This window comes from Eumetopias jubatus, unplaced genomic scaffold (genome assembly GCF_037043125.1).
Source record: "Eumetopias jubatus isolate StellerSeaLion01/CBP00866 unplaced genomic scaffold, mEumJub1_p1.0 scaffold_9, whole genome shotgun sequence".
Classification (NCBI taxonomy): Eukaryota; Metazoa; Chordata; class Mammalia; order Carnivora; family Otariidae; genus Eumetopias; species Eumetopias jubatus.
The window spans coordinates 119,055,067-119,068,992 of record NW_028274815.1 but is presented as its reverse complement, the minus strand read 5'-3'; the positions used below and the strand labels follow the sequence as shown (position 1 = coordinate 119,068,992).

The 13,926-nt window shown below is 40.4% G+C and overlaps 1 protein-coding gene across 1 annotated transcript in view; it reads right to left on the bottom strand.

Annotated features, from left to right (window-relative positions):
* The window catches only part of CTNNBL1 (catenin beta like 1), a 161,247-nt gene that overhangs the window by 113,838 nt on the left and 33,483 nt on the right, over window positions 1-13,926 (bottom strand). Inside the window, exons 3-4 of the mRNA XM_028118615.2 lie at window positions 10,634-10,740; window positions 1,184-1,323 (exon numbers count right to left, since the gene is read on the bottom strand). Of these exons, the coding sequence (XP_027974416.1) occupies window positions 1,184-1,323; window positions 10,634-10,740 (247 nt within the window). The remainder of the gene's footprint in view (window positions 1-1,183; window positions 1,324-10,633; window positions 10,741-13,926) is intronic.

Genomic DNA, 13,926 nt, shown 5'->3' with positions numbered 1-13,926 from the left:
AAGTAAACCCTGAGGAACACACTCAGCAACCTGGGGACTGACAAGAGTGATTCTTAGTACTATCTAACCTTGTAAGTCTCAGAAATGGCTTAAGAGCACCGTTAAAGAAACCTGCATTAAAATTATTCACTGATTTATTTCTATGAGAATTATCAAGCAGGAAAGAACCTAGTCAGACATGCTCTCAGGAGAGAGATTACCAGGAAGATGAAAATAACATGAAGCAGCAGCAGATTCCCCATGAATATCACTCAGGCAGACTAACTAAATTTGTCTCCTACCTTCGGAAATCTGGATTCAAACAGAAAAAGTATTGGAAGAGAATTTGCTTTAATGAACATATTCCCGACCAACGGCACATCAAAAGCCGTTTGCAGAAAGCTGCTGCACATCTGAGAGCAAAGACAACGTATTAAATGGTTTTGGAAGTCACGGTTCAGATTCAGGTAAAAGTAACATCCACTAAGTGCCTACTGTGTATCAGAAACTGCTTAGTCCTCACATGGTCTCCTTTAATCCTCCATAACAATGAAAGGCAAAAGTTATTAACTCCACTCCTGCAGAGGACAATACTGAGGGCTGGAGGGGCATCAAATTTCATACAAGAAATGAAGCTGGGAGCCAAAGCTAGATCATCTGTTTAGTTCTAATGCTCATTCAACAAATATTACGTGTTTCTGTGCCCACGCCTTTTTTAAGGAATAGGGAACGTAGTACTGGACAAAATAAAATTAAAATCCCTGTCTTCCTGGACATTCCAGTGTGCTTTCTACCATGGTTCACTGCCTCCTCTTTCCTCAACTCCACTGGGCCGTCTGTTAGCAGAATGATGTCTAGATCAACAGATTCAAATCCTATCTGGCCTTGCCGCTATAATGGACCTGGAAAATCAAGATCCTGAGAAATTAATGCTATTAAGGTATGAACAGATACATCACAATGAATTCCAGCACTAATAAGAGAAAATAGGACAATTAAGGATTGCCCAAGATTTAGTCATAGATAAAAACAGATTTTCAAATGAGTAAAGAGCAGCGTGTGTTTCCAGACGGGAGATAATTAGAATGAAAATAGAACACCAGACGTGACAGCAGACATCAGCAGAGACAAGACAGGAGAAGAGAGTAAACAGTATTCCCTCACCCTGTCAGCCTTCCTACTGAGGACAGATCTGAAAGGATATCTGTATTATCGTGTCCAAGTAACCCAAGGAGAGACTGCACAGCATTCAGCTCCACCAGGAGGTGGTACAGGTCTGGCATGGTGGCCACCACGTGCATCTCCTGAATGATGTCATTTAGGTCCAGCTCGGATTCCATAAACCTAGGAGGGGAAAACAAGACAGCATCAGTGAAAGGAAAGGGGTACTTATCAGCACTGAGGAGCAAACAGCAACATAATCCAGACAGAGAAACAATCTGTCAAAGTGTCTGCAACAGACCAACCAGGAAGTACACTCATCCAAACATCATACTGTCACACAATTTCCTTGAGAAATCGATTTCCTCATTACAAAAATCAATCTTGGATTCAGATCTCATTACAGAGTTCCCCTTACTCTTGCAGTCACAAGTTGCCTTTTAGAGGCTCCTGAAACATTTTTAGCATTAAATGATCTGCCCACCAGTCCTGTGGATTAGCTACCATGACCACTGTGTTGCCCTGACACAGTTATCCTACTAACCCAAAAAGGGTTTCTCTTACCTGCCACTTCAGATCGAGGGCCAATTTTTCCCCTCACCCAAAGGAAGATACTGAGATTTTCCTGCCATCCAAAAATACCCTGCTTTCCTCCAAACCCTCTCCCTTCAGTAAGCTGATTAGGGGGCAGATCCCAAAGTAAAGCAGCGCTGGTCTCCAGCATCCTGTAATCACCACCACACCTTACAGAGCATGATACTGCACTCACATTTCCACACCCAAACCTTTCAACAAACCTATGCCCACGCACTAAGAACAAAACTGCTCTGCATTCACCTCTCCCAGCCCTCCCCCGGTGTTTGACATATCAGAAATGCCCAGTAAGCCTTTGATGAACAAGACAGGAAGGTTTGCTCTGAGGAGGAAGTGAGCCAATCCATGTAAAGCAACTGAACAAAACCTGACCGAAGAGTAACTGAGGACAGATCTGAAAGGATATCTGTATTATCATGTCCAAGTAACCCAAGGAGAGACTGCACATGTTGTTGTTGTTGTTGCCTTTTTTGAAGTAGGCTCCATGCTTGAACTCGAACTCATGACCCTGAGATCAAGACCTGGGCTGAGGGGCACCTGGGTGGCTCAGCCAGTTGAGCATCTGACTCTTGGTTTTGGCTCAGGTTATGATCTCAGGGTTGTGAGATCAGGCCCTGTGTCACGCTCTGCATTCAGTGTGGAGTTTCCCTGAGATTCTTTCCCTCTCCCTTACCCCGTCCCTCCCCCTGCTCACACGTGCGCTCTCTCTCTCCCTCTCCCTCTCTTAAATAAATAAAATCTTAAAAAAAAAAAAGACCTGAGCTGAGACCAAGAGTCAGACACAACCAGCTGAGCCACCCAGGCACCCCAGCAGTGGTTTAACAGACTCTGGAGTCAGACTGCCTGGGTTTGAACCTGATTTAGTCACTTACTTCACTTCTCCATGCCTCAATTTCTCATCTGTAAATAAGATCATAAAGTTCCTATCTCACAGGTCTACTGTAAAGAGTAAATGAATAAATAAAGCACTTAAGAAAAATGCCTGGCCTATAAAAAGCACTACACGTTTGCTCTCATTTCTTCTCCTGCCACTGCTGTTACTATTATGTCGATCTTCCCTTCTAGAATGTACGCTTCTTAAAGATAGAAATTATATCTTTTGTCTCTATATATCCACAGATGCCTGCTTAATCAAATGGCCTCAATTTAATTTTATATCAGTATGCTTTAATTTAAAAAAAGAAAAGGAACATAAGCAGTGACTCTTGAAGTTACATATGCCTCATTCAGATGCTGAGGGGCTGGGCAAAAACCACCTCTCCAGAAATCTGGATTCTACAAGGAAAAAACTCTGGAGACTATAGTTCTTTAAAAACATGCCTGTATTTCAGACAATATCCTTACCACTGTTTTTCCCCATTACTATTTTTAATCATAACATTTATATATATTTTTTCTAATTATAAAATACTACTTTCTATAGAAAACTGGGAAAAGACAAGCTTTCAAAAAATAAACAGAAATCATCCATCCATTATCTCGGTGACCAGAAATAACCACTGATAATATTCTGGTAGGTTAAGGAGTTTTTCTCAACTCATAGCCTACCCCCCCCCGCCCCCGCAAAAGTAGCCTACATAGTATACAGTTCTATATTCAATTTTTGCCATTGTTGTTAACATAGGCTGAACAATTTCCCTTATCATTAAGCATTCTTCTACAACAGGAAAAGCCAGTATCGAACACTTGTCACTCCTTCTCCTTCCATGGCAAAATCCCTCACTGAACCCAGTGCGCTTCCCTGCTGAGCCCAGACATCACTTCAGAATCCTTCTCAATACAGTGTTCCAAGAAGAAACCACCAATCAATCCCAGAGCGGGTGTAGGAGATTAAGCCTATCTGAAATGTTTATTCTAAATAATACATTTTAAAAAGCTACATCATATTTCCTTGTGTGGATCTATCATTTATTTTACCAATCCCCCTTTGTCATTTAGATGGTTTCCAAACTTTTCCCTTATAACAAATGACATTACAATGTATGTATTCATAATTATTGTTAGGATAAATTTCCAGGAAGGTGCCCAGTCAGAAAGTACACATAACTTAACAGATTTTGCTCTAGCCTGCCAGAAAGGTACCAGCAGTCTATGAAGTGCCTATTTCTCCCACAGCCTCCTCAAAACCAGTATTATCTATTTAAAATCTCCTCTAATTTGAGATGAGAAATATAACTTATTTTTTATTTTGCACTTCTGATATTAAGTTAAAATTCTGTTAATGTTTACTAGTTGTTTCTCCTTTGACCATTTTTATATCAGGGTGCTCATCTTATTTACTGATTTATAAGCACCCTATACATTAAGAAAATTAATCTCTGCCATATGTTACAAAAAAATAAAGCAACGAAAAATATTTGCCCTCTAATTTGTACATTGTGCTTTTTAACATAAAAGTTTTTAAAAGCCTAAGGAGTTAAATCTTTGCCTTTATGAACTCTATCTTACATGCACCCTGAGTAAGGTTTTTCCTACACTAAGACCAAATATATTTTATGATATACTATCTCTATGTTTATACATATTTAAATGTTTAGGAGTAAGTAAATCCGAGGTATATTTTAGCATATGATATGGGGCAAAGATGTAACTTTATTTTCTGCAAATGTTTGGCCAATTGTCCCAATACCATAACCTATCCTTTTTCCACAGATCTGAAGAAATACCACCTCTATCATACACTAAATTTTAATGTGTACTCTAATCTTTTTATGGGTTTTCCACTCCATTTCACAGATTTGTCTGCAAATTCCTGAGCCAGGACCACACTTCCACATTATCATGGCATATTTTACCCGTTACCACAAAACATTCTGTTGTTCTTCTTTTCCAATGCTTCCTTGTCTATTCTCACCTGCTTATTATTCTAATTTCAAAATTATTTTTCTCAAGATTCCACAGTTTTTTTAAGGCTCCTTCACTATGCTTACAAATAGATTACCCTTTAGATCAGTAAGTTCCTTATCACCTAAAGCATGGAAGTCAAATCAGAATCATGACTTGGAAGGGCTGGCATAGAATTCAGATATTGGGGCAATAAATCTGTATAATCTTTGAACCTAAAAGGCTCAGCAAATCCCTAAGGCTTATTTGCCTTACATGAGTAGTACTAGGGAGTAACTTGATAAAAGACTTTTACAGTTCATTGGGAAGAACTGACAAGGGCACTAAATAGTACTAAGCAAAGTCACGTTGAGCACAAGGAAAAGGTGTGGGGACCTGGGGTATAATCAATGAATGAATGTCAGCCTGAAGAGAAGCCTCTGGTAGTATCCCACAGGGCTCCATCCTTAGGCCTGTTTTTTGTTTTTTAAAGATTTTATTTTTTTTTTTTAAGATTTTATTTATTTATTTGAGAGAGAGAGAGAGAAAGCACATGAAAGGGGGAGGGTCAGAGGGAGAAACAGACTCCCCGCTGAGCAGGGAGCCCGATGCAGGACTTGATCCCGGGACTCCAAGGAATCTCTATACCCAATGTGGGGCTCAAACTCATGATCCCGAGATCAAGAGTCGCATGCTCTTCTGACTGAGTCAGCCAGGTGCCCCTTAGGCCTGTTTTTGATGAACAACTTGGGTGAAGATATATAAACAGCAAACTTAACAAACGTCATATAACACAAAGCTTATGTAGAGACAGTGAACACAGGAGCTGACAAAATCATTTCAAAAAGTTCCTGACAAGCAATAATGATGGGCCAAATCTAACAGGAAGACAATTACCTAGGATCCACACCGAGCACTGCACTGAACCATAAAGTCAGGTACAAATGTACGGGTGAGAAAGATACGGTTGAGTAAGAGCACGTGCGTAGAAAGGACTTGATGGTGTTAGTCAATTGTAACTGCAATACAAATCAGACCATGAGATAGTTCTGCCAGGACAGAGACTACTACTCCTTCATCTCCGGACACCCAGCACTGGGCACACTCCCTAATCCACCAAAGAAATTTAGCAGATACCTGTTAAAGGAAGGAGCAGAGGAAAGCAGCTGCCACAAAAGCTGCTGTGGTTTCAGCCTGCTTAGAAGAAAATATAAGTTATCATGCAGATCAGATGACCCTTAAGGTATATGACATCTGTTACAGGAACCATACTTTATTTAGGAGGGCTATAGAAACTAATTTGGGGAAGCAACTGAGATTATAAGGAGTCTAGACATCCTCTCATAAAAGAATGTGTTAAAATTCTTTTTCATTCCGAGTTGAAATCTTATGAGTCAGAGCTGCCAAAGATGAAACAGGTTTCTTTGTAAAGTTAGATCCTTGTCACTGGGGGTAATTAATAAAGGGTGACATGGAAAAAAAAAAATCAAGAAGGAGAGGGAGAATGGACTGCACCTTTCAGTCCCTTCCAACCTGGAAATTCTTCTTCCAACTACGCAGTTTTAACCCAATGTTTTTAAGTTTAGAAAGTCATAAAATTATCAAAACAAAACCAACAAAACAAGCAAAAAGTCAACTGTGAGCAGGGAAACAACACAAAAATACCACTGGGGTCCAATGTTACATTAATAATGAACTAGAGTAGGAAACCCCTGGACTTGGGAATGAGACTGACTTGGGTTACACCCCCAGCCACAACATTTATAGGCTGTGTCACCAAGAGCAGTGTGTTAACAAGCATTCATGGGACACATACTAGGTGCCAGTCACTGTGCCAAGTACTGAGGAAATAACAAATAACAACACAATCCCAGCTGCTGTCCTCATGGAGCTTCTAGCAAGGCACAAATCTAAACAATCTATTCAATGCAATTAATTGTAAGGATGTCTAGTGCTGCCCAAGAAAACTGTTACTGGAACAGGGCCCCAGTCTGGACAAGGGAGATGGAAAATATTAACTAACCTATCTCTAAACTTCAACTTCCTTAAGCTTCCTAGCTGAATTATAGTGAGGATTAAAAGAGATAATAAATATAATGTGCCTAACAACAGGTGGCACATAGCAGGTGCTCAATACATCTAGGTACCCTCAAGTCTGCTCTGCTATAACAAAGAAAATTTTCTTCTCTTTTGGCTGACCAAGAATAAGCCTACTCATTTAAAGCACACACTACAACATTTATAAAGGACTGACTGTCTAGGGATTAGGCATACCCTTAGCAACAGCTGATGCACAACTGGAAGAAAGGATCAAGTTAGAGGTCAATGGGAAAGCAATAGAGCAACATATTAAAACAGTAACCCAGGCTGAGGCAGGGTCATCAATTCCATCTGGTATGACAGAGAATATTCTCCTCATCTGCCCATGTACATTTGCTTCAGACCAGCATGATGTTCTCCTTCAACCACAAGAGTGAATATTAGCAAATGATCAGTGAAGTCAAAAATACCAGAAAAGCAACAGAAACCAATGAGTTCTCCTGCAATCATAAAACCAGCTATCAATACATAGGAAGCATGAGGTTTCTTCCACCCAAATGAATCAGCAATTCTCAAAGTGTGGTCCTAGGACCCCAGGGTGGGGTAGGAGCTGGCCAGAGATCCTTCAGGAGCCTATATGATCAAAACTATTTTTATGGTAAATCCAAAACATTATTTGCCTTTTCACTCTCATTCTCTCAGGAGTGTATAGTGGAATTTTCCAGAGGGCTGCACAACACGTGGTGCTATCATTGCCCTGAGGGCTAATGAAATGTGTGCTTGTATATTCTAAAATTTCCTAAGATAAGCACTTTGGGGTACTCAATAATTTAAGAGTGCAAAGGGGTCTTGAGACTAAAAAGTTTGAGAACCAATAAACTAAGTAATTCCAGCCCTACAAAAATGAAGAGAAGGAGAAAAGGAGCACACTCTACTCATGTGATGTTTGGGAGAATGATCACACAGTGCCAAGTAGACGCTGCATAAGAATTGTCAATTGAATCTGAAATGCAGCCAAATGAAGAGAGGCATTTTTGGGTATGCAATCAAAATGACAATTGCATATATGGGAAAATAAATTTGAACATTTCTGATCTCAACCGGAAAGTTTCATTCAAATATGCTCTAGCAATTTTCATCTTAATTGCACCTCGCTGGTCTAGAGAATTATAAAAGACACTGCACCCGTAAGAATTCAAGAACTCAAGGTTAAAACACAATGTAGTTTCCTGCTTTTAGATATGGAAAAAAATGTTCTTTATGCATAATTTCAATTTTCTAATGTTGTGACTTAAAAACTAAAACAGTGTATAAATTTGGATGGAAAACGTTGTTGTTGTTGTTGTTTTTTAATGCAATAACATTTTCTTAAAACCACTTTATGAATTGTAACACTGGAGCATCTGTGGTACCTAAGATGTAGATGGTGAATATAACCTGCAGAAACTCACTGCTCTACACCGACAGAAGTATACTTACAAGCGGAGAAAGGCAATATTGGCATTCCAAAAAGTACTGTGGTTCTTAAATTTCTAGTGTTATCAACCTATAGCATAGCTTTCTCATAATGTATCCTCAGGTTCCAAGCAATGGGAATGTAGTATGGATAACCTCAACCATGTAAGATCTCTCCTGTTTACTGAGCACTTACAGTATGGCCAGAACTGTGCTAGGTACTACAAACAGAAACGAACAAGACACAGTCTACCTCCTGAGAGGCACAGAGTCTAATGCAGGAAAACCACTGAGGAAGGAAATAACAATAGAACAAACGACAAAGATCACATTCACCATGGGCAAAAATTTAGGGAAAGAGACCTGCTGGTAGAATAAAAGGCCAGGGTATGGAATTTGGCAGGAGCTATCAAAGTTTAAAATACATTCCCTTCAATTGGAGAATTCAACACTTAGGTATCTATCCCACAGAAATAATGCACACTAAGATATTCACTGCAGCATTGTTCACAAAAGTCAATATTTAAAATAACCAAATATCCATCCAAAGAAAAATAGTAAATAAATCACGGTATCTCCACACCATGAAACACGCCACACCGGTCACAAAACACGCCGTACCAGTCACAAAACAAAAGGTAAACATGCATGGAAAGATCTCCTGTTATGTAAGTAAAACCATCAAGGTTCAGAATATGTACAGTATGATTTAGGAAGGGGAAAAATTACATATGTAAATATATGTACAGAAAACAATCTAAAGGAATACTCACAGAGACTATCTCCGGGTAGCGGAATGGAAAGGGGGTCTGTGAAGTGAAGAACTTTCATTTTTTACTTTACTTATGCACTGTTGGTGTTTTTTATAATGACCGTCTGTTCATGTATTACTTGTATAATCAAACACATACATACACAGACACAATGCAGTATGACAAGTGCTACGATATGGTAGAGGTCAGCACAAAACTGACAGGACTCTGGTGTTGGGAAGGCTGAGCTCTGATCAAAGAGGGTTGCGGCCTGGGTCCAGTAACGAGGTTCTCCTCTCTCTGTACCTCCTCATCTACAGGACAGAGAGGACGTACTGAATCACACTAGCCTCACTAGGTTGCCATGAGGACTCTATGCCCTCTGATACCTCTGTGCCTTTGTTCACGCTAATCACATTACCTGGAAGGCCTTTCCATGTTCTCTTCTGCCTATTAAAATAAAAATCATTCTTCAAGGCCCAGCTCAAATACCACCTCTTCTGTGAAGCCCTCAACAGCCCCCAACTTGGTAATCATGGCTTCTTTCCCCATGCTCTAACAGCACTCTGCTTCTATCTCTTTTAAAGTATATTTCCTTCTACCCTGCATTTAGAGTCAGTCTCCCTAGTAACCTATAAACTGGAGTACAAAGACTGTACTATTCAACTCTTAATTGCCCAGGGGCCTTGGGCCTATTAAGATTTATTAAAAGTGTATGTCTTGAGAGGCAGAAAGACAGGGAGCGAAGAGAGATTTAGACCATTAAAATCTGTATAAATATGCAATTCCTTTAGTTAGAATTCATTTTTTTTCCCTACCTAAACATACTGTACATATTCCACACCTTGATTTTTTTGGTCACATAACCGGTGATCTTTCCATGTTAGTACTTGTCAAGATGGACTGAAAGACACCAGATTCCTCATGATAGCACCTCACAGTACACAGAGGCGCTGGTGCAGTGACAATCACATGAACTGTCATCCCGTGAGCACTTAACTGTATGCCAGGCACTGAGCTAAACACCTGCCATCATTCTCACTCAATCTTCACAACAACCCTGTGAAGGAGGTTTATACAGATGAGACACCTGAGGCTAAGAAAGGAGAAGTGACTTATTCAAGGTCATTTAAGAGTCACACCCATATGTGTCTAACCACAAAGCCTTTGAAATTTTCTCACCAGTAAAGCTATCACTAATGACAGGCATGGTCAGTTTTCTTTGCGCCTTGAGAAGAACAATGCAGAAAAGAGTTAACAGAGTAGACCTGATCTTTACAAGTATCTAGTCCTAGGCTGGTATCTGGGAACTTGGCTTTTGAAAGGTTCCCTAAGTGATAAGGGTGTTCCGCCCACCTGAAGCACTTAACTTCTGCTTTCCCTCTGGGAGTGTGGAATTTTGATAGTCATTACTGACAGAGAAGGCCTACATAACTTGTTTTCAATAAATATCTTGGACTCTTAAGTCTCACTCAAATGCGCTTCCCTGGACAGAAACACTACACACATGTTGATGTACTTCACTGTTGGAGAAAGGAACATGTCTGCCTGTAACCCAGGCAGAAAAAAGACAAGGAGCCTATACATGAATTTCTCCAGAGTCCAGCCTTATCTGTCTTTCCCTTTTGCTGATCCTGTTGTGTGCCCTTGAGTACCACTGACTCTGAGCCCTGTGAGTCTTTCCAGTGATTTCCCAAACATGTGGGTTGTCCTGGGACTCCTGACACAAATCACAAAAACCAAAGCAGGCAAAACAAATGAAAAACAAAACAAAAATAACAAACATAACATGTAGGAGGAAAGAGGGTTTCACCGAAACAGAGCCTTACTTCTCTGGATTGTCTGGAAACTTGATCCGTAACTCTTGGTTTTTGTATGATCTTTTTTCAAATGTAAGGATCATTTTTTTCACTGAGCTCTCATCTAGTGGTTCCTCCTGGTGTAAAGGAAACAAACAGCAACAATTTCAGTCCAAAGGGATTTCTTATTCACTAATCACTACTTCTTTTCTATGGCTCTTTCATGCCATTCTGCCACTCACCTTTCCGGGTTAAATATACAGTACACATTTTATCTCCCCCGCTGGAAAGAAGGTTAAGGGTCTAGATCACATGCTATGTCGTATCACTCTGTCTCACAACTAGTTCAGGAAGCTCGGTTTAAGGTTTTAAAGACTAGCTCATTCAACAAATATTTCTTGAGCATACTGCATGGCATGGAATAAGCAACAATATTAGATAGTTTAATTTAATATTTACCCATCCTTCTCCTTGTTTTACAGGTAAGATAACACTCAGGTTTAAAAGAACTCGTTCAAGGTCAAACCCTGAGTCGATGACAGTGGACCTCAATCTTTGGGAATCCCCACGCCAGGGGTGGACAAACTCCAGTCCACAGGCCAAATCCAACTCACAGCCTATTTCTGTACAGCCCATACCATAAGAATGCTTGTTCATCAGCAACAGTCACTGCGTTGCATTTCTTACACATTACTGTTTCAGGTTCTTACTAGCTGCTGGGAAGGAAATCAGAGAGGCCCAATATAGCATCAAGAATTTAGTAACCTCACTCAGGGGAGACATAAAAAACTAGTAGACCATACAGTTTTCTTATTTCAAACACTGGGATAATAACTACAAACGTAAATAAAATGAATTTTTGTAAACAGAATCATTTTCCCCAAAAAAATCTACACTAAAATTTCAAGAATGTTTTCTCCTCAGTTTCTTTTCAAGGTTAGAGTCACGCGCTACAGTGCACTCTGCCTCTCTTGACATCCAACTCCTGGCTTCACAGCTTTTGTGGCCACTGACCACAACTCACCCCTAAAAGCAATACAAAGACTGCTATTAAGAGAACCAGAAACTGATCCTTCTGGAAAGCACTGAATCATCTCATAATTGTGTAAGTACTCAAAAGTGTTAGCTATTATTTTATTAAATTTCAATGTTCATATGTTGTTTTGTTTTGTTTTTTTATATTCAGTTAGCCAACATATATTAGGTTTTAAGTAGGAGTTATCTATAAATTCGTTTGTGGCATGACAGATTTCTTAGATTCTATCAATGACTCCTGGCTCCTGAGGACCTCTGTTGGACTCCCACCCCATGCCCAGTATCTGTAGCTTAAAGAGAAACTTCACAAACCGAACTCAGTGCCCCGGCTCAGTCAAGACTCAGAGTCAAGCTTCACTACTTACTAGCCACGTGGCGATGTCACTTTGCTGAATATAATCCTCAAACCCTCACCAAGTCCAACAGACTCTACCTCACAAGTCTTTCTTGAATTCATCCACTTGGCATTCAGAATAAAATTCTAAATCCTTCACATGACCCATATAAAGAAGGTATGGCAGGATCTAGCCCAGACAATCTCTCCAACCCCAAACCAGAGTAAACACCCCTTTCGGTGGCCCATGTCTACTTGTTCACTGCTGACTCTCCAGTGCCCATCACAGTGCCCGGCACACAGCAAGCACCCAGGGAAGATGTGTTGAAGGAAGGCAGGCAGGCAGGCAGGGAGAGAGGGAGGGCGAAAATATTACCTTTCTCTTTCAAGGTCATGGAGATGACCTAAAGAGATGAGGTGCATAAAACTGTTTTACAAACTATAGGACACTACATTAACATAAACCCTTATTGTTACTACTAGCAACAAGCACGATGCACCCAATGTATCACGAGGATTTCACTAAGTAATCTAAATTTTTAGGAAGGGTTAAATCACTTTCAAGCAACCTCAATCTCCACTTCTTTTCTTTCCCTTAGCTAACATCTTGCCCACCCTGCAGGAAAAAAAATGTAATAGTGTTAATACAGCTCTCACAGGATCCCCCAAATCCTAGCCTCTCCAGAGTTTGGCCTTCCCTCTTTTAATTTCCCTCCAACACTGGGGGAAAACTGAATTATCAGTCTTAGTCATGGACCACAGCAGTATCTCCAATAGCTCAACGTCAGAAACCAGAGGGAGATTTCAGAAAGATGAATGCTGGTGATATAGCACAAAAAGGACAATAATATTTTACAAGTCCACGTGACTTTACAGGGGCAAACATCACTTGTTTTTCATTAAATGGGACTTTGGTGGCAGTGAGAAAATAAGTCCTGGACTTGTAGTCTTCCATGTGTCATTTTTACAAAGCGATCTCTTTTTCCCTTGTCCCTTAACAGAAGGCCTGGTCCCACACTACATTTCTGTCTCCCAGGCTAGAAACCACTTACCCATGACAGCTACTACCCTAATCCTCCAGTACCAGCCTTGCCCTACATGGGAATTATACCTGCCAATTAACTGCTGCTGCAGGGCTAACAGACTGAGCCGAAGCTAGTGAGGAGGAAGGGAGGGAGAAGGGAGGGAGGGGGAGCCGAGAGGGAAGGAAGGAGAGAAGATGTGCTACACACACGGTTTGTCTAAGCCTAGCAGGGCTGCTGCCCCCAGAGAGGAAATTCAGGACCGTCTCCCACCACAGATTTCCAAAGTGTCACCATCTTTTAGGGGCAGACCCCCAAATTAGCACTTGTACAAATCCTAATGAGAGAGTTATTGTCACAACACAGTAAAGACCTTTTTGGAATATGAATCCATTTTTTTTTCCTTCTCAGATTCACACTCCAGCTTCATTTTTTAAATCCAAACTTAGCATCATGTCTTTCAGGGAACCAAAAAACAGCTGGCTCTTAAGAATCCATTTCCATAATTCATTTTGAACAAAATGCCAGGGTGAAATAACATGCAAGTTAACACTTATGGATATAAAAAGACACTTAGGTAAGGTCATTTTATTTTTAATCACTGGTATTTTACCTCTACTCTTTTTAGCTTCATTTATTCATTCAATAAATATTTATCAAGGGCCTACCAAGAGCTAGGCACTGCACTGAGTGCTAGAGATACAGCTGTGAACAAAACAGAGCCAGTCCCTGTTTTCGGAAGAGGTGGGGGGGGGGAGGAAAGCAAATGAGTAAAATAAACAAACCAGAATTTCAGATCACGGTAAGTGCTATGAAGACAATATACTGACCAAAGTGATAAGAGAATGACTTACAGACTACCTGAGAGATAGGAAAGGCTTCTCTGAACTGAGACCCACATGAGAAGAAAGAAACCCGCCATGCAAAGCCTT